The 20,955-nt window shown below is 42.2% G+C and overlaps 1 protein-coding gene across 3 annotated transcripts in view; it reads right to left on the bottom strand.

The window, feature by feature from the left end:
• Nucleotides 1–880: 880 nt before the first annotated feature.
• Nucleotides 881–20,955, bottom strand: part of rassf1 (Ras association domain family member 1) — an 81,475-nt gene continuing 61,400 nt past the window's right edge. Inside the window, exons 1-6 of one of the 3 annotated variants that reach the window (XM_048547533.2) lie at nucleotides 20,698–20,864; nucleotides 20,424–20,537; nucleotides 11,088–11,192; nucleotides 8,518–8,821; nucleotides 6,308–6,423; nucleotides 881–3,525 (exon numbers count right to left, since the gene is read on the bottom strand). In XM_048547533.2, coding sequence (XP_048403490.1) covers nucleotides 3,379–3,525; nucleotides 6,308–6,423; nucleotides 8,518–8,821; nucleotides 11,088–11,192; nucleotides 20,424–20,537 — 786 coding nt within the window. In that variant the 5' untranslated portion in view covers nucleotides 20,698–20,864 and the 3' untranslated portion in view covers nucleotides 881–3,378. Of the gene's footprint in view, nucleotides 3,526–6,307; nucleotides 6,424–8,517; nucleotides 8,822–11,087; nucleotides 11,193–20,423; nucleotides 20,538–20,697; nucleotides 20,865–20,955 lie in introns of those variants that run through there. The other 2 variants (XM_048547531.2, XM_048547532.2) reach the window with 2 other exon arrangements.

The following is a 20,955-nucleotide window of genomic DNA, read 5'->3' as shown; positions in this document are numbered from 1 at the left end:
GTGCATACATGTAATGAGCTGTCAGAGAAAGTGGTGGAGGCTGGTACAATATAGCATTTAAAAGGCAGCTGGATGGGTATATGAACAGGAACAGTTTAAGAGGGATATGGGCCAAATACGAGCAAATTGGACTAGGTCAATTTGGGATCTCTGGTTGGTACGGACGAGTTAGACCAAAGGGTCTGTTTCTGTGCTGTATAACTATGCTGGAGCTGTTTCAGATTCCTTTGCTCAAAGTCCTGAAGCATAGGAAGTTCGTGAATAATTTTGTTACTTATCCTGTTTAATATCCCTCAAATGTTTTCATTGGCTGGAAGCACTGGTTAGTGCTCCCTCTCCACACATTTGTCATTGTTCTGTGAAGGATGTCACAATGAAGTAAAACTACAAAGTAACCCTTTGGCCAAAACATTTGATGAAAATTTCAAACCAACAGAAACTGATTTTGTACCTTCCGTAGCAATGCTCATGATGGTGGTCTTTTGACTAGGTTTTTGTAACTGACTTAGAGAGGTTACAGTGCTAAAGGAAGTGTGAACAGGCATACCATCAGAACATTACGGATATACACTTTTAAGATGGTAATTAGCATATTTCCCGAGGCTTAGCCCCTCATGCATTTCCCTCATTTATTGTGCAAAGATAGCAGTTCACAAATTCAATGTATAAAACCATTTTGTGGTCAAAGTCTGAAACAGCACTTTAACAGCTTATCAAGGCAGAACATAAATAGCATGTCAACATTTCCTACTTAAATGGCGAGTGTCAACAGAAACGTAATTACAAAATCATGATAGCTGGAATTGAGGGTTGTAATGAGGAAAATGGGTGTCACATTACAAATTGGACCATGGGTAATACAAAAACTCAAAACAAAAAGGCATCCACCTCGTAGTTTATTGAGTAAAACTTAAAAGTACAAATATAAATTATGAACTGCTTTAATTAGGACGCAAGCTCAGCTCATCCAGTTGGCCTGTGTCTCTTCAATCTTCCACTGGCAGTCCACAAGTCGTCATTTTGCTACTTTCTACGCTTTCACTGCATTCATTTAGGCCTGGGGAAGGAAGGAGTGGTGAATGGAGAAAACCATGCAGCTCCACATTGCCAACAAACATGCCATTACTCCTTCTTTTCCAAGGTCACAGTCTCATGGGGCACTCATTATCCACAAGAGCCCAGAGGTCAGCAGCCTATTCAACTTGTAAGTGCGTCACAGCTGAGTATGACCCTTACCTCACCCAATGCCCACATGAATCCACTTTCTAGCAGAAAGCCTGCAATCAGGAGCACAGCCTCTGCTTAATATTCACTCCCCAGCACAAATGCTGAAAAGAGCTACAATGTCCTTGGTCACTGTGACAGAGTTGGGTTAAATCAAATCAGACTGGGGATCAAATCTCTGATCTATAAATTTAAGTCTGAGCTTTCAGTATCTTTACTTGCAGCTATTGACAAAGACTTTCATTCTTTAAGACATTTCCCCAAATGATGCAAACCTTAAAATTCGTGCCCAAGATCGATCTGCCCAAAGAGATGGAAATAGTACAACTTCTGATTGGCTGGCTCACCTTTAGAGCGGATAACTCAGTTAAAATGCACAGACCAGAGCCTAGGCTGACCCGCACCAAGCCCAGCTGACACCAAGCTAGGCCCACCCTGTATCTGTAGCAAACCAACATAGCTCTATTCTTTAAATCTGGATACTTTCCATTATAAAACCTTAACTGTCTCCCTCCCTTAATTCCTTCTCACACACTGTCCCGACTGACAAGAAGAACTTGCGACTTCATCCCACAGTTCTTTAAATATTCTTCACATGAAGTGTGAGTACTTCAGGCCAGTTAAGTACTTTTTTTTAAAACTGAGGAGATTCTAAATCTCCTGGTTATATGTTTTTTTCTTTTTGAATTGAGAAGATTCTAATCTTTTTTTTGTGCTCATCTTCCTCAGCACCCTCATTATGCATGTGCAGGTGTGAAGTTAAGTATTCTATTGCTTTTTCTTAATTGCCATTTAAAACGAGTAGCTTATTACACCTTTTCAGAGGGTGATTAAGAATCAACCGCATTGTTCAGATTTGGTGTCATGTGTAGGCTGGTAAAGACAGCAGATTTTCTTCTCTGAAGGCCATTAGTGAATCAGATTTTTTTCCACGACAATCTGACAGTTTCAAAATCATTAGTACACTAATTGATTTTTAATTCCAGATTTATTAATTTATTAAATTTACATTTCTCACAGCTTGTGCAGTCAGATTCAAACTTGTCTCCAGAGCATCAGTCCTGTCTGCTGTTTCACTGTCATGCAAGGTTTTTGCCACTGCTTTCAGTCATTGTTCTGCGCAGGTGAGGAGGAATGGAGCAGAAGAGCTCAGCTTTTCTCATCATGCACAGTAAAATTCAGGTTATCATGAATTTGCAGAATCTCCGATGTTCTCAGCAGCACGCCCCCTCCAACTTACCCAGCTTTACTGCTACTATATAAAATACTAATGTTATCGGCCTGAGGTGGTTGTTGAGGAAATGTCTGAGGAGTATTCTTCCCTCCATACATACAGTGAAAAGAATTCAAGTGGAGAGGCTCCAAGACTGTTTATGTCAAAGCATGTTTTTGTTTGATTTTTACTATAAGCTGAATGAGTTACGCAGCATTACTGATGTATGGTGCGTGTTAGATAATACAAATTTTACTGTAGTAAGTAGCTTGATCTTAGCTCATTGACCTTGCTCCAGTAGTCAGGCTAAGATTATGAAATTTCGGATAGAAGGGATTCCACAAGTTCTAAATGATGTGTCTTTAAAGTTAAATTCTGAGATGTGCTAACCCCTCCCATCCGTACTCATATCTACATGTTATACAGTCCTGAAGGGTTAGCCAGAATACAAGGCATACACTTATATACAAGCTGCTACAACAACCAATCCAATGACCCACCTTGTGCAGAAGCAGTGAATGAACCAGCCATCTACTTCAAAAAAAGAACAAAAATGAAACAATCAGCTCTCTGTCCTCTCGTCTATTTTGGTGCCTTCTGGCACAACGTCAGGCATTGTGACAGAGGGACTTGGTCCTGCAGGTCAGCACTTTCCAGCTGTAGCACTTAATGGTTCCGTTCAGTAACGGTTTCTCAGTCGCACTTAATAATGTCAGGAAGAGGCTGTATACCTTCCCTCTTAATATCCCACTCCACTCGCAGTAACCCCACTCATAATTCGTATTCTCCACAGTTCACACTCTGTCACTGGCCGGGCCAGGTAATGTTGGTTTTAAGACCATCTCACCGTTCATACAAGTGCGCATGCGCGTGTATTTTATGTCCCACCCTATCTCTCTCTCTCTCTCTCTCTCGCGTCATGGGGTGGCTTGGGATCCAGGTCAGCCTGGGGACCGGTTGGCAAGCTCCTCTTGCATTTTTTGCTTGCAGCGGGCATACTTTCCAAACATCTGTCTGACATGCTCCTCCTCCTCACGCTGAAGGATTCGCAAGAAGTTCTGCAGCTCAGGCACAGTGAAGGCATCCCACTGGCAAGGAAAAGAAGAAAGTTAATGGAAATGCTGAGGGACTCATTCAACTGAAACTCAGCCTAACAGTCCTAATTAATTCTCTAACTCTCCTGAGTTCAAGTATAATCAGCTTGGAGAGGATTACATTGCCAGTAAACTTGAATATTCCAAGGTCTTGAGCCTGATAGTAACTAACCCAACTGCCCTTGTTCTCAGTGGAATAGACTGGGAGAAGGAACATCAAATTCTTGTTAAAAATCTCACCAGTGGCCAGAATACTGTGTGTTAAGGAACTGTGATAAAGAATAAAGAAAGACTTTAATTAATATAGAGCCTTTCCTGACCTCAGAATGCATCACCTCGCTTTATAACCAATAAAGTATTTTGAAATGTAATAATTGTTGTAAAGTTGGAAGCTAATTTTTATCGAACAATCTCCCATAAATAGTTTTGAAATAATGGCCATTTATTCTGCTCTGGCAATGTTGATCCAAGAAAAATAAATCAGAATGATGGGGAGAACTCTTCTTTGGAATACTGCCGTGGGATAGTTTATTCCCACGTGAGAGAGCAGGTAATGCCCCATTTTGAATTTCATTGACAAGATAGCACTTTCAATAGTTTGGCACTCCCTCCGTACTGCACAGGACTATGTTAAACTCCAGTAAGTGCTCCAGGCTGTGCAATGGGTTGAACCCATGACACTCTGACTCAGTGGAATAATTGTTACCACTTACTCAAGGCTTACATGAGTCTTTACTGCCTGAGTCACACAACACAGGAGAATCATCAACATAACTCTGCGGAGACAGTGGTAAGAAAACTTCAGAAATTGTAAACAGCATCCTGTCTGGTTTAAGATTTTCAAAACAGACTTAGCTTATTCTAGATACAAATATGGTACATTAGTGAGCATTACTCAGATGGAAGGTCAGAACTCCTGCAGGAGGTCTGGCAGTTATCCATCCCACCCAAAATGAAATCCTGAATTTCAGAGATAAAGATCATGATTTGTTGTCAGGAGGTGGTCATTACTGGCACTTTATGTCAGTTCTCAGTTACCTTGGTTTGATACAATTGATTATCTTGCCAAGCGACTAAGAGAATATTCAAGTGATAATCAAGTTGTTGTAGGACTGGAGTCACATTTGTACCAGACTGTGTAAGGATGACAACGATGCTAGAAAGAATATTTTGGGATAGAAGGAACTGTCGATGCTGGAGTCTGAGATAACAAGGTGTGGAGCTGGATGAACACAGCAGGCCAGGCAGCATTAGGGGAGCAGGAAAGCTGATGTTTCAGGTTTCTTCAGAAATTGGGGAGGGGAAGCGGGCTCTGACATACATAGAGAGAGGGGGAGGCAATGATAGAAGGTAGATAGAGGAGCAGACAGGTAGAAAGAAGACAGGTCAAGGAGGTGGGGATGAACTAGTAAAGATGAGTGTAGCTTGGGAGTTGGTCAGTGAGGAGGGAGGGGCAGGTAGATGGGAGGGAAGATGGACAGTTCAAGGAGGTGGGGATGAGGCTAGTAGGTAGGTTGGGGGGTTGGTCAGTGAGGTGGGAGAAGCGGAGGCTTGGAGACCGCTTTGTGGACCAACTATGCTTAGTTCGTGACAAACAACAACACGTCCCTCACGAACCACTTCAAATCTCCCTCCCACTCTTTGATGACATGTTCCATCCTAGGCTTCCTCCAGTGCCACAACGATGCCATCTGAAGGCTGAAGGAACAGCACCTCATATTCCGCCTGGGAATCCTGCAGCTCCAGGCTCTCAATGTGGACTTCACAAACTTCAAAATCTCCCCACCCCCAACCAGATCTCAAGACCAGCCCAGCTCATCCCAACCTCGTTGACCTGTCCGTCTTTTATCCTACCTACCCATCTGTCCCACCTCACTGATCAACCCCCACCCCCACTTCTTATTAACTAGCCTCATCCCCGCCCCCTTACCTGTCAGTCTTCTCTCCCACCTACCTGCCCCTCCTTCCTCTCTGACCAACCCCATCTCAACTCCCTACCTACACTCACCTTTACTGGCTTCATTCTCGCTTCCTCAACCTATCCGTCTTCTCTCCACCTATCTGCTCTCAATTTATGGATTTGGAAGAAAAAAGAACTTCTTCACCCCCCATACATTCATTAAGCTAAAGCTCATGAGACTCTGTTTGGTTGGTAGCTTTGGCTCTTTGATCTCAGCCGTCATTTTCATAATTTTTATTTGCAGACGATACAGAGCTTTCAAGTGCTTGTGGTCTCTGCTATCAATGTTTTAAAGAGTCCAGAAGGTTGAGACTTCTATTGGTTTGTAATTGAAATAAGTTGTTTTTAGGAAAATGGAAAGTAATGAATGAATGTTTTGTTTTAACAAGTTAATATAGCCTCTTGTTGTACAAGATTCACTGGATCTGTACCATGTACAGGGTCAGTAGGCATGGAATATGTCATGGAGGTGTGAGTGTGGTCATTGTCTGGCATGGGAACATGAGGAGGATCTTTTAAACTTGCCTTTCAAAAGGTTCATTTATTCACAATATGGTTCATAACATTTCTGATATGCCACAAACCATGAGTCTTTAAAAATCCTGCATGAATCTGTAAAGAATATTGAAGCTAGGACATTCACACTCCTGCAATGGAAGCAGCTAGACCCAAACTAGTTCAAGTTCTTAACCCACACTGGTAAAAAACAGAAATCCGGGAATGGGATGGGGAATCACGGAATCAGGTCTCATGTCTCTCTGCCTGGCATGTCACAACCAAATCAGCAGGGAACCAGTCAAAAATATTCCTACTTACATTCACTTCTCCCGTCTCATTCTCCTTGAGGACAAGGCTTAGCATTTTCTCATCTGGCCCAGCCAACAGTCGCAGGTATAAGGGGTGCTCATCATCAGAAAGCTTACGTGTGTAAACTGTGAAAGAAATAAAATGCCTGAATTTTGGGGTGTTGAACTCAATTTTATGTCTCCTAGGTTAGGCATTGGGGAAAACCCTCCTGAAGTTCTCAGTGAATCTTCTCTTCCACGGTGAGCAGTACAAGAGTCTTAACCTCAGTGAGTCAGTGCTTTGAACTAGGTGCTGGTTGTGTTTTTAATTTGATTAAGTATTTTCGGAAACCTAACTACAGCAAACATTCTGCCAAATTAGAGATGTTCATGCTTCAAACTTAACATTCCCGCACCTCAAAACCCCTGCCACAAGTCATGACTGAAATTCATGTCCTATGAGTCTTTGGACACCCCTATGCACTTGTATATTTCTCCACACATCAGCGACCATGACTGAACTCAGCATCAGCAGGTTACGTGATTGCAGGTTCAATTCCCACAGTCACAGAACTGGAAGACACCAAGGTGATCTCCACTCAGCGCAGTGTCACCCAGTCGAGAGATGCACTTTTAATCTCCAAAGCTGAGTGTCCCACAACTGAGACATGGAGTTTCAATCACTGCTCAGCTCAGTGTCATTGGGAGCTTCAGGTTAAGTCACTAAACTGAGGTTGTGATGTCTGTCAGGAGTAATGAGTTAAATTGAGCAGTAGAATCAGACTTGAGTTGTAGCTCAGAACATGTTGATTAAGGGATGGTGCTGATCGTCAGTTTGTGAAGGCCAGGTATACTTAAAATTTTTTTTAAAATAGTTGCAACATTATTGTTTTTGTCAATTAACCATGAATAAAATCACTTATCTGGCAGATTTCACATGCAACTTCATGAGAAAATGCTCTACAAGCTCTTCCTGTATTAGAGTATTTGAATGATTTGACAGAAATAGCTGACAACCCACTGGGAAAGTACAAGGCTCACACTTCCCGAGTCTGGCTGAGCTGCTTTTAATCAAATGCCATTTACATGGGAAGGGACAGGAAGCGGGACCCAGCCAAGTCCCGGGTGAGGCAGCAGATGGGACAAAAATTCACATCCTCCCATTAGGGGGTTTGGCAGCAAGTGGTAAAGTGTTTATCTCAGGATTTCCTCACTGTGCAACTGATTGCAAAGGCCTCATCACAGCAAACTGGATGTGGTCAATTATACTTTGCGCTACAGAATTCAAGCTTTTTACGGAGCAGGAAAAGGCCCCCAAACGGGCATGTCTTTTTGCAACTGACAAATGCATCTAATTAGTGCCTACAATCTTATTCTACAACTTCTATTAAAAATAAATGCTCCGTCCACTACATGGCCTCTCACATTAGGACAGTTCACAGTTCTGTTATGCAGCTTCCTTGGCCATGGGAACATAACTCAGAGAATTGGGTGTCTCTCAGCAGCAGTCATGAATGTCTGGCCAACAAGTGGAAGGCTTGTAGCAATTCAACTGAGTTAAGCTCTGGTTGTACTTCTCCAGTTGACGGAATTCTATGAACAGAAGTGGTTAGTTGCAACTTTGGGCCTCTAACTACCTCAATTATTTTCAGTTTTCTGCTTGTGTCACTATAGCATTTCTGCATGGCAGATCATTCACCCAGCTTTCGGGGCTCAGCTTTTCAAAGCTCATTCTCTTTCTTCAGCTGGGTCTGAGAATTAGCTGTTCAGCAGCAGTCTTCCTTTTTGAATCTGAAGACTCCCAATACTGCAACTTGAGCCCTGATCTCAGTAGGTCCCTAGTTTTGTACCAAGGGACAGCTGTTCTGGTGGAGGTCTGGACATTTGGTTGAGTCATCAAAATGAGAACAACCTGCCTTCTTGGCAGATGCAAGAGAATCCATGCCACGATTTGAAAGAGAGCAGGGGAATTTTCCACAGTGCCCCTGCTAATTTTTAATCCTTCAAAATCAATATCCAAATGGCTGCACTGGTCATTTTCACGTTGCTGTTTCTGGCAGCTTGCTGGGCTTAAATGCAGTGCCACATATCCTATACTAAACAACCATGACTACACTTTAAAATATGCTTTGTTGGGTGCAAAACACCTTGTACCATCTTGAATTTAAAATCGTGCTATATAAATGCAAGTACTTTCTTTTTGACCCAAGAGCAGCAGTGCCCCCTTTGCAATGGATTTACCTTGGTCATCTTTCTCCACCCGTTCAAACAAGGCGAACTTGCGGGGATTGTCCACCACCATGAACTTGTTGAGCAGCGCTTTGATCACCTCACTGGCCTTTGTGTGGCTGCTGATATGCAAATGCTTCACGGTGTCCTTCGGGAGGTAGAAGGATGTGCGGCGTTTTATTGGCTGTGGGCGCGTCAGTCCCATGGCTTTCTTGGCATCGTAGATTGATTGAGGCTTCATGTTCGCAGACACAGAGATAGGCCTTACCAACTTCAGCTGAACCTTAATGAACCCAGTGTATGTTCCGTCACTGTTCTGTGAAGATGGGAAAAGACAAGTGAGACTTGGAATCCTGCAGTCATAGCAAAAGTAGGCCAGTTTGCCCCTAGTGCATCCAGTGGCTGCTTGACATGGATGTAGCAGCTTTCTATGGAGGACCCTGCTGCACACGACCAATGGATCCATTAAAAAGGAGTCATGAAACTAGGAATAAGTGTTACCCAACCCATAATTTCTACAGGCGTAATCCCAACTGCATTGACAGAGGGGATGCCAAGATATCCTGAGGCTGTGTAATGAGTGTGGAGAAGTGTGGGGGTTTTACCAGAGACATGGGGAATGACAGTTGCTTGCGAATAGAGGTGAGAAAGTTCCTCTTGATCATGTTAAAGCTTTTAAGAGATATATTTTGTTACTGTAAACAAAGTATGCTCAAATAGTGAAGAAAAATGATCCAAGGTGGGCAAGGTTAAGGGACATCTAGCTAATTTGTACGGAAATGTAGCATCTGATATCCCATGTGCCATATTTATTCACTTCTCTCAAGAATGCAAGAGTCAACAGAAAGTTTGCATGATCAACCAGCTTTGAAACAGATATTCTCTGGTTGCTCAGTAGTTAGCACTGCTGCCTCAAAGCACCAGGCACCAAGGTTAAATTCCACCCTCAGGTGACTGTCTGTGTGGAGTTTGCACATTCTCCCCATGTGTGCATGGGTTTCCTCCACGTGCTCCAGTTTCCTCCCACAGTTCAAAGATAAGCAGGCTAGTTGGATTTGCCATGCTAAATTGCCCGTAGTGTTCGGGGATATGCAGCTTAGTTGGGTTATAGGAGATGGGTTGGAGTGGGATGCTCCAAGGGTCAGTGTGGACTTGTTGGGCTGAAGGGCCTGTTTCCATACTGCAGGGATTCTATGTTAAAATATAGTAATAGATTACATGTAGAATTGTACTTATTCAATTTAAAAAATGCTTTGTGGATGTCAGCATCATTAAGAGCACTTGCAATTATCACTCAACCTCAGTTGCCCTTGAGAAAGCACTAATGCGTTGCAGTCCATAATAAGAATGTGGATGCAGTATGGACATCCACAGTGCTATTCCAACTACAGAGTCAGCCCAGTCCTTCATGCAAGCCAACCTTCCATCCATTTGACTTCATCTACACTTCTCACTGCCTCAGAAAGGCAGCTCTCTTCCAACCTCTTCCATCAGGCAGAAGATACAAAAGCTTATATACATGTACCAACAGGTTCAAGAAAAACTTCTTCCCTCCTGTTCTGAATGGAACCCTTAAATTTCAAATCTAAATTTGATCTTGCTTTTTGTGCAGCTTCTTAATAAGAGAAGAGCTTTGTACTTGGAAGTGTGGTTTAGGACCTGGAATGCACTGCCTGAAAATCTGTTAAGTTTGATTCAGATGGAATCCGTAAGAGAGATAATTATCTAGAAGGCAAAAATGATTTGCAGAGCTTCAAGACAAAGGTAGGGAAGTGGATCTACATAGTTGCCTTTGCCAAAGCTATGTGTTCCTCAGCCTGTTCTATTGCCCTATGAACTTGGTGTAGTATGATCTGCCTGTACTGCAAGCAAAACAAAAACTTTTCAATGGACCTAGGTACATGTGCCAATAATAAATCAAATCAAGATTTTACTCCAGTGGCACAGAAGGAAATATATATTTCCAATTCAGAATGATGTGTGACTTGGTAAGGAACTTGCAAGTGATGATGTTCTCATTCTGCTGCCATCACCCTTCTAGGTGTTAAGACTACATGTTTGGGAGGTACCATTGAAAGAATTTTGGTGAGTTACTGCAGTGGCATCTCATGGTTTTCAGAATCATAGTAGATTACAGCACACACAATGATCATTCAGCCTGTAATATCTCTGCTGGCTCTCTCCAAGGGCAACTGTATAGATCCACTTCCCTACCTTTGTCTTGAAGCTCTGCAAATCATTTTTGCCTTCCAAATAATCATCTCTTTTAGGGATCACAACTGAATCAACCTTAACAGATTTTCAGGCAGTGCATTCCAGGTCCTAAACCACACTTGAGTACAAAGGTCTTCCCCTATTGCCAACAGGTTGCCTCATTATTACATTCGAGGTTGCTGCCACTGTGATCTAGTCGTGGAGTAAATGGTTATGGTAGGCTATAGGCTACTAATCAGATACACAATTTTGCCCTGACGATGTTGAGCTTCTTGAACAATTTCTTTCTGACTAAATCCACTTTATGGTAAGATGTTAATGAGTGGATCCATTACGACAACCCTCTATCATTTGTGTATGCTACTCACCAGCGTCATCAAGAGATCGTTATTGATCTGAGAGTTGTACTCCCGAATCTTGGGTTCGATTTCATCTCGTGAAAGAACTTGCTTCTTCCAATCAATGCACTCATCCTGCAAAGCAATAAAAATTTTTGTAAGTATCGTTAGCAATGATCAAAGGGCTTCTATGAGCTTGTCTTTGTAATGCCAAAAGGTGGCAGACACACACAACTGGTGACAGCCAGATGTTTCTTTACTTTCCACTCTGCAATTCCAATTTTCTCCCACTGCCACTTGATCCTATTGGTTCAAAATCTTTAAGTGCCAGTGTAGCCTTATTCAAGTGGCCAATTCCAAGAATCAGAGGATCAATTGTCTGGGAGACCATGGGTGTGACAAAAGCAAAATCTGATCCTGTCCATAATCTGAAACCACCACTGTATGGTGATTAGAAGCAGGTGCATTAGCTAATTCCACTGCCTTTTACTGAAATCAACACAGACAGGGGACTGACTCTGGATCGGTATTTTCTATTGTTACGCACCAGACCAGGTAATATCCTGCATCGAGCTTTCCTTTTCTCACTTCTAACATGCTCTTTGCTAAATGTTTTCTATCCAAATTCAGTATTTACTGAAAGATATTTTCTTCACTTTGCCCATTATCAATAAAAACCTGCATTTATACAGCATCTTTAACATAATAAAACATTCCAATGTGTTTTACAGCATTGTCATCAGGCAAAAACCAACGCTAAGCCAAAGTACAAGCCATTAGGTCGTGCAACCAGAAGCTTGGTTATCTGGCTAAATCTTAAAGGAGGAGACAGACCCAGTGAGTCAAAAAGGTTGAGGAGTGAATTCTAAAGCCTCTTATGTCTGAGAATGTCGCAGGGCAATTTGCACACAGTCCTCTCCAATGACCACTGTCACAGCATCAGGCTTGTAGGAGGCTTTGGGATGAAGGGGGGAGTTATGAAGAGAGAAGGAGTGAAGGGCCATTTCATAAAGACTCCATTGATTTATGTTCATGGCTTACTAACTCATGGAAGTGGCATCAGTAGAGGCTGTATCACTGGATCATCCACATGGTTCATGGACTAACAACAGAACGGCATGTAACAGGAGAGTGTAGGTGCTTTGTTAACATTGTAGAAAAGCCCGATTTATATCGCATGTGCTCAACAGCTGGTGGGGGGGATTCAGGAAGGAAAGGCGGCACTTGGAGGTTTCTATCAATGTCTTCAGGAAGTGTCAAACATCTCTCAGAGGAATGTTTATTGACAGGAAAAGCTATGTCCTGCTCATTTAATATATCCATCAGGTGTTTGTATAGCCCTCTTTCCACTATCCTTACAAAATATGGCGTCTGAACGTTTGTGATTTCTGGCACTAGAATCATGAATGGCTTAGTACAGGAGGCTTATGAAACTTAAATTTCTTAAATTGCTATGAATCTCCTTTGTATAGAGTCACACAGTCAGGGGTCTACAGCACAGAAGAAAGGCCTTTCGGCCATCAGGTTAGTACCAGTCAAAAACAGCCACCTTATAATTCTAATTCCATTCTTCGGCACTTGGTCTATAGGTTGCTATGTAACTATTTCCTGGGAGAGCCATTCACATAGAGGCTCCTAGAGATTGTCTTTGACCAACAACAAACTGCATTTATATAGCACTGCTTATGTAGTAACCCATCCAAAGGCACTTCACAGGAGGATTATGAAACTAAATTAGGGAGTGATCCATATAGACTTCAGAACATGTGACAAGAGGTGGAATTTAAGGAACATCTGCAAAGGGGGCGGTCAAGTATGGTACGGTTACATAGATTCTTAGTAGGCAAGGGAATCAAAGGTTATTGGTGATGGTAATGTGAAATTGGAAACACAAACACATTAGCTGTGATCTTATTGAATGGAGGGAGTAGGGCCAAATGCTTTAATCCAGCTAATCTGTAAATTCATAGCTCCAGAATTTGGGCCCTTGGCAGTTAAAGGAACCCTGGTAGATGAAAGTGCAACAAAAATCAGGGACGTTCAAAGGCTCAGATCAGGGGAGCTGGTGGGACAGTGACAATGTCATTGGACTAGCAATCCATAAACTCAGGGTAATATTATGGGGATGTGAATTCAAATCTCACCTTGGCAGATAGTGAATTCTAAACGCAGTAAAAAAATCTGGAACTAAAAATTGGTCTAATGGTGACCATGTAACTATAGTCGATTGTTGTAAAACCCCATCTGGTTCACTAATGATCTTCAGGGCAGGAAATTTGCAATATGGGTAATACTGCTCCATTGGCAATTAGGATAATAATTTCCGGCCTAGCCAGTAAGGTCCACATCCCATTAACCAAAAAAAGCATAAAATACTGAGTCAGCTCAGGCTCCAGAGCGGCTACCTTTTCTTATCATATTTTGGATTAATTAGAATGCATTTCCAGAACATGGACATAGGAAACAGCAGTAGGGGTAGACTATTCATCCCTTCAGTGCTCCTCTGCCATTAAATATGATTAGGACTTATCATCCAACTCAGTAGTCTGTTTCCACTTTCACCCCATATCCTTTGATCACTTTAGCCCTAAGAACTGTATCTAATGAAAAGTGATTTAGTCACTAAGCAGGAAGCCAAGACATAGAAACATGGTATTTACTATAGTGTTAATATACTATGTATTGATTCTGCCTTATTTTTGCTCTCATTCTAACATCCATTCGGCATGATGAACATAACTTCTCCCATTGGGACTTGCCAAATGATCTTTTTCATTCTTGGCTGTCCATGTAATCGCTCCTGCTGCTGCAGGGCAAAAGATGTACCACAAAGGACAACAGATGAACAAAATGCCCCAGGACAAGAGAAAGCCTTGGAGTCCATCAGGTATACTCAACATCTACCCTATTGGCCAGGTATTTTAAGGAAGCCTAGAGGTCCATCTTGTGTCAGAGCTGTAAACATAAGAAAGTACGGCATTGGAGCAAGTCATGCTTAAATGATACATTGCTCTTGGCATAGGAATTTATGGCCTTATGTCTGTGCCAAATGGTCAGAGGGTGAATTTCCATCGAATAATTAGTCATTCTGGTGTTACACAGCTGAAGATTACCTCTTACTTTGATATATGTGAGTGAACTCAGTTGGAACGGGCAGATTTCAAATATTCGAAAGACGCATATTTGTAAGACTGCTTCCAATTGATTCTCTTGCCCAGAGAAATATCCTGCACCATTTGTATACAGCTATTGCACCGAATATGGTGGTGAAAATCACCTCTCTCTTTTGTTGATATAAAGGTATCCTTCAAATATAAAGTCATAGGCTAAAACTTTTTTTTAACAGAACACGGGTGAGTGAGATGGGTGTGATGGAAATGATGAGATGTTAACACCAGCAACGTTTGTTAGATCAATTTGCAATTTTCTGCTGAAGTCATGTACTATTAAAAGGTAAAGTTGCCATAGTCTTATCAGACCATAGGGCCAGGTAAGGAAACAGGAGAATCTTTCATGGTTAACTTCAAGTCTGGTTAAACTTCACAGTATGAACACTACAGGTGCTATTCAAGAATCCACTGGTAATCCAGGCATGGAGGCTGCTGGTATCAGAGATAATGGGAACTGCAGATGCTGGAGAATTCCAAGATAATAAAATTTGAGGCTGGATGAACACAGCAGGCCAAGCAGCATCTCAGGAGCACAAAAAGGGTCTAGGCCCGAAACGTCAGCTTTTGTGCTCCTGAGATGCTGCTTGGCCTGCTGTGTTCATCCAGCCTCACGTTTTATTATCATGGAGGCTGCTGGTATTCACTTTATATTTTCAAAGCTCTTGAATTGTGCCTCAGCTACTTATACCATAAATCAGCTATGCTGTAACTCAATGGGAAAAATGTTAGAATATGTGAAAGCCATTCAGCCTTTTGAGTCTGTAATGTCATTCAGTTAGATCACAGCTGATCTGGATCTTTTCTCCAAACATCCACCGTAATTCAACGCTCAAAAATCTGGTAAGACTATACCTTATGAGGGCTGAAGATAGTGAGAGTGCACATGAAGGGCAGTCTAAGTCCAACAAAATAGGAAACTTGTTTCTAAAACAAATCTACCAGAAAAAAAAATTGACAATTACAAATGACCGATGGCCAAAATATCCTTCCTGAGGTGAAGAACACAAGATTGAACAGACTGGGGTGGGGTGGGAGGGTGGATTGAAGGCCTACCCTTTTCTTATGTTCCTAAATATCTTTCTGTCAAAAGCTTAAAAAACACACGTATCTCTACACGACACCTTTCACATCTCCCACGCATTGTGAAGCATTTTGCAGCAAATCACTACCCCGTGAATGCACTGTAGCCAAATTTGCAGACAACACAAAAATAGCTAAAACAGCTAATTAGCTAAATAGCTAAAACATTAAATAGCTAAAAATAGCTAATTGCAAAAGGAATACAACACTTTACAGAGATATTGACAGGTTAAGTGAGTGGACTAGAAGTTAGCAAATTGAGTATAATGTGGTAGCATGTGAAGTTGTTCACTTTGGATGGAAGAACAAAAGAACATATTATTTAAGCAAAGAAAAAACAGTACAAAGCTGCATATTGGTGATAACAGTGTGGAGGTGGAGGAACACAGCAGTCCTGGCAAAATCAGAGGAGCAGAAAAGTTGATGTTTCAGGTCAGGACCCTCCTTCAGAAAAATCTTTGAGGGCCTTATGCACAAAACACAAAGTTAGCACACAGGGCAGCAGGCAATCAGGAATGCTAATGGAATGTTGGCCCTTATTTCAAGGGGATTGGCGTATAAGAGTTGGGAAGTCTTAATGCAATTGTACAAGGTGCTGGTGAGTCCACACCTGTAGTACTGTGAGCAGTTTTGGACTCTTTATTGAAAGAAAGATATAATTTCATTGGAGGAAATTCACAGAGGGTTGAATAGGATGATTTCCAGTATGGAGTGAGTGTCTTAAGAGCAAGGGCTAAACAGGTTGGGGCTCAACTCAATGGAGTTTAGAAGAGAGGTGATCTCATTGAAACGTATTTGAGTCTTAAGGGGCTTGACAGGGTAAATGCTGACAGGAAGTTTCCTCAATTGGGAGTGTTTAGGACCTGAGGTTGTAGTTTCAAAGAGAACCAATTTAAGACTGAGATGGGGAAGAATTTCCCACCCCAAAAGGTTAAGAGTCAGCACAATTGTTGCGGAGACAAAGTCCTCTCTGTATGCTGAAGGCAGAGATAGAATTTTTGATCATTGGATGTGAAGAATGTTGGATCAGCCATGATTCTATTCAATGGCAGAGAAGGCACGAAATGACCTACTCCTGATCGCATTTCTTATAGACTAAGATTTTCTGATTGTGGTCACTATGGCTGAATGGATAAATGTAGCAGTCATCTTCCACAGCAATGTCTCACAACCAACAATGGTTGAATGTTGGGTTAATCTAATTTTATAGTAGTAATTGTCAGGGAATGATTAACGGGTAGAATATTAGGTTTCCCTACTCTTCAAAAAGAAAATGCCATTCTTCTATCTGAAAAAGCAAATGAGGTCCTCGGTTTTACATGGCATCTGACAATGTACCATTCTCTCAGCAGTGTACTAAATTGTCAGCTTACAGACAAGCTCAACAACTTGAGTATCTATAAGGATTTAGCAGCACTAAATCCAGTAAATGTTTCAGGTTCATATGTTCCATTTATACCATGTAACCTCCCACAGGAGGAAAATTTGACAACACAGTAAGGAAAAAGAAAGTTCATCCGATTCATTCTTTCCAAGAAACTAGAGGAAAAACTGAAAGCAACATTCTGAAAACAGTAACTATTCCAGTTCTCCTCTTTAAGTAATTCATTGTTCAGAGGTTTGCCTCTTAGCTTCACAAGTTAAAACTAATTTGGTTCGTGGCCTTGACTTGGATGAATGTGAGATAACAAAGTGTGGAGTTGGATGAACACAGCAGGCCAAGCAGCATCTTAGGAGCACAAAAGCATGGAGGAATGTGATGGTTACCCCTGGAATGCTAACCTGAAAGTCCTCAATAGACTCTAAATGATCTGACAAGTATTTTCAGTTTTGTAAGTGACTTGGAAGACTGTTTTTCTGCACAAAAGGGAGTATTTCTGGTTTTGGGCGATAGTGTAAAATGGGCAATAGTGGATCAACTGCTCATTATACATCTCTTCTAATCAGGTCAAAATTTCTCCCGAACAGTGATCCCACGTGCACTTGGCTTCTAGAGAGTTTCCCTTCCATGGCTGGTATCTAGGACTCACGTGGGTCTTTGTATGGACATATGCAATTTGGAAAAAGCTCAAAGTGATATCCTTCTTGGTGGAACTATGTGTTAGCCTTCAGTCTAGGCTGATGTGAAGAAAAGCCACCTGGACAAGCACCAGATGGTTTGAGAGGCTCCAAATGTATTCGATTCAGAGGTGCATAAGTCAGAATTGCTGTAATTGGAAAGAGATCAGAATGCCATTATCAATGGCCTTCTCATACATATACTAGACGTGAAAAAACCACAACTCAGTGTTACACAAATAAGAGATCAAGATTCTATAAAGACTACATGCAAGTCATTCACAATCCATCAACACAATTTCAAGATATAATTAATGAAACTTCCATTTACAATTAATACTACCCTGTGAGAACTCCATTTACAATTAATACTACATGTGAGACGTACATTTAAAACTAATATTACATGTCAGACATACATTTACAATTAAGAGGGAAGCAACAACTACATCCAACAAATGATTAACTAAAAAGAAACACTGTCAGAAAACACCATTAATTCCTATTGCACTGGAGCTGTATGTTTCTGTGAATCAGCCAGGAAACTTCCCACACTCACTGACTTATCTGCTGACTGCCTGCTTCAATCAGTTCCTGGAGCACATTTTCAACAACCTACATAATAACTATTAAGCATTAGGTCACTGCATTCCAAGCTGGGGGTGGGGCGTGGCAAGGGGGGATGCGGTGTTGGACAGTCCACGTGGAACATCCTCCATGTTGCCTGGCATCATATACTTTGCAGAATGTTCAACAATCCTGTTCATCCTGCTTGCCCTACTTCTCAAACTGAATTGTAACTAACTGGGTTGTGGTCAAGACAGAAACAGGAAGAGGTGGTTCGAGCTAAACTAAACCTTTAAGATGGACCCACTTGTCCCAGTGATCTTTTCCTGAACCATTATTATAAAGATACTGTGCTTAGTTTTAGTGAAGGGCTAATAACACAACAGAAAACATGTCTTGCACAGTACTTTACAAGAAATTTCCCCCAATTGAAAAGGACACTTTTTTGCTAAGAGAGCAAGTGACAACAGAGAGAACCACCATTTATTGTCATCATACATGCAACACCCATCGGAGTTTGACCAGTTACACGGCTTCTTCACCATTATCATACTTATGACATCTTGATATGTTAAGTATGTCAGACATAGACTAGATAGAAGATGATATACGTTATACTTCTCTCTTCTCTCCTCTCTGGTGATAGTACAACACCGTGGACGTTGAGACACATTAGTTTAGTGCAAGAACTTAACTCAGGTCCATTCGTATCTGGTGCATCACTGAACAATGTGAAAGTCTGAGGTTTTATTGCTGCCCTCTGCAATGCTAGCTTATCTCACGGCTGGGATTCTCCCACTATCTATTGCTGTAATGCCCTTGCTCTACTGAGAAATCAAGCAAAATAACATCAGCCTGGCTTCCTACTTTGCTTATTCATATTGTGAAGTGGGAGTGAGTGTATCAGCTAAAAGCAGAATGTAGCTCAGCTGCATGGTTGAGTCACTGCCACAAAACGTATTTATCCACCAAATCACCTGAAACTACCAAATCCTTGTAACTTTTAGTCTCTGCCGTTGTCTCTCTGTTCCTCTCTGAGACTAACTACAGTTCACTCTGCGCCTTGCTTCAAACTTTACTGCTCAGTTACCTTCTGTCCTGCATTGTGTAACACTGTCAGTACCTCATTATGTGAAGCACTTTGGAACAGTTTATTAAGTTGAGGAAGCTGTATAAATGCAAGTTGTTGGTTTGGGTTGAGGACAGTATTCTCCTTGACTGTGATCACCTGCAGTTGATTGCCCCTAATATTTCTATCCTGGGAATGCACCTACTTGGACAAGGTCCTAGAATATTACAGTCACCAAAGGGGTAATTGTCTTATATGACTGGAGAGGTCAGGAAAGAAAATGAAAGGAAGAACTGGAGCCAGTGTTAAGCAACAAAACCTCAGCGTAATAAGGTGTCAACTCTCACTGTATTGTTCCTCGACCTCCCTGCAATTTATCTTGAAACAAAAGCCTTGATTAGCACTGTCTGTGAAGACAGTGTGTCCTAGGTCGGGCAGGTTACTAAGTAATTTACTTTCTAAATCCCTAGTCAGTTGGCCAAAAGAATACCATGTGAGGACTCTTGTTTGATTTTTGAAATTTTTGTCACGTGTTTTAAGGAAACAAAATCCTAAATGCAGAGACAATCTACCGGACGGTTATGGGGATGGGGGATGGGGCAGAGGCATCGTGAGACAACTTGGATCTCACAATGAATTGAAGGAAGACCACTGGGTAATTCACCTAAAGCCAGGGAAGTCAATAGCATTTTTCTGGGACAATCTTAAAAGTGTTGGAGAGGGGTCAAGTGTGAAAAGCCAAGGGTCAGGGCAGGTTAGTCACTCCAGTTATATATTCTGGAAGAATTTCATTATACCACTGCACGCACCCACTGACAATTTTTCCTGAGGTGAGGTTTCTTCACATCCTGGCTGCTCACAGTCACAAGAACATCGGATACGCTCTTGGCCCGTCTAACTACCCATACCTCTCCATGCCCCGATTTCCTTTCACCCACCCTCCCCAAGGCTATCCACTCCCATATACTTCCATTCCCTCTCCTTTGTCTCATCTCATTCTTCAATATTTCCTTTTCCTCAATCCCTTCCCCTTTAGTCATCCTCTCCCCGATTGCCCATTCTGACTCTTCCAACTTGCTTTTTCATCCCTTACCCCAATCTGAAACCCTAAACCCCTCAACATCTTCGACTTTCCCCACTAATGCCCTCTCACCGACTCTCTTCCCCACCAACCCCCTGACCCACTGAACCCGCCCTGCCCAGACCCTCTTACCCATCAACCCCCCCGCCCCGATTCTCTTCCCCACCGACATCCCTGCTTCGACTCTTTCTTCGTAAACCCCCACCTGCTCCAACTGTCTTCCTCGTAAATCCCTTCCTCAAGTCTCTCAATATCCTCCTCCCCAACTATTTCTAACCCCACAATGCCAGTTGACCCTCTCTCCCTCTTTCTCAGCCCTAGCCCGACCCCTGTAAACTCACCTTGTACTTCCTGGGTTTCTTGATGAAGGAGGTCCTGGCAGTGAAGAACTGTTCAAACTCTGAGTCTTCTTCCTGACTGCAGTAACCACTGCTGCTAGTGCTGGTCCACGTCATCTGGAGGAGAGGAGTAGGGGGAAGCGAATGGAAAATTGGAAAGAAAGAAAAAGCAATAACCCACTGAAAGTGGAGGAAAGCTGGCCTCAGCGGCCTGTGAAAGATCTCACACACAAAGCCCTGGCCTTGATATGGGTAGATACGCTGTGCTATTACTCACACTCTCTCTGGGTTGCCTCTGTATTGTCTCAGCTCAGTGCTGGGGGCTTCTGTCTCTCTCTTTCTCAGCAGCCGTTGAAATTGGAATGTATACACGCTGCTGATTCCCAGAGCTGATTTGCTGCAGGAAAGGGCTGGGAATGTGTGATCTAATCCGGATCCGCCTCCTTCCTGCCTTTTACGTGCAATCCCACTGATTTCATTCTCAAACTATTCCAACTGCTAAATATAGTGGCTTTAACCCCTGCCATGCCAAGTC

This window comes from Stegostoma tigrinum, chromosome 11 (assembly GCF_030684315.1).
Source record: "Stegostoma tigrinum isolate sSteTig4 chromosome 11, sSteTig4.hap1, whole genome shotgun sequence".
Classification (NCBI taxonomy): Eukaryota; Metazoa; Chordata; class Chondrichthyes; order Orectolobiformes; family Stegostomatidae; genus Stegostoma; species Stegostoma tigrinum.
Note: the sequence above shows the minus strand (reverse complement) of the source record. Positions and strands in the feature narration are given on the sequence as shown.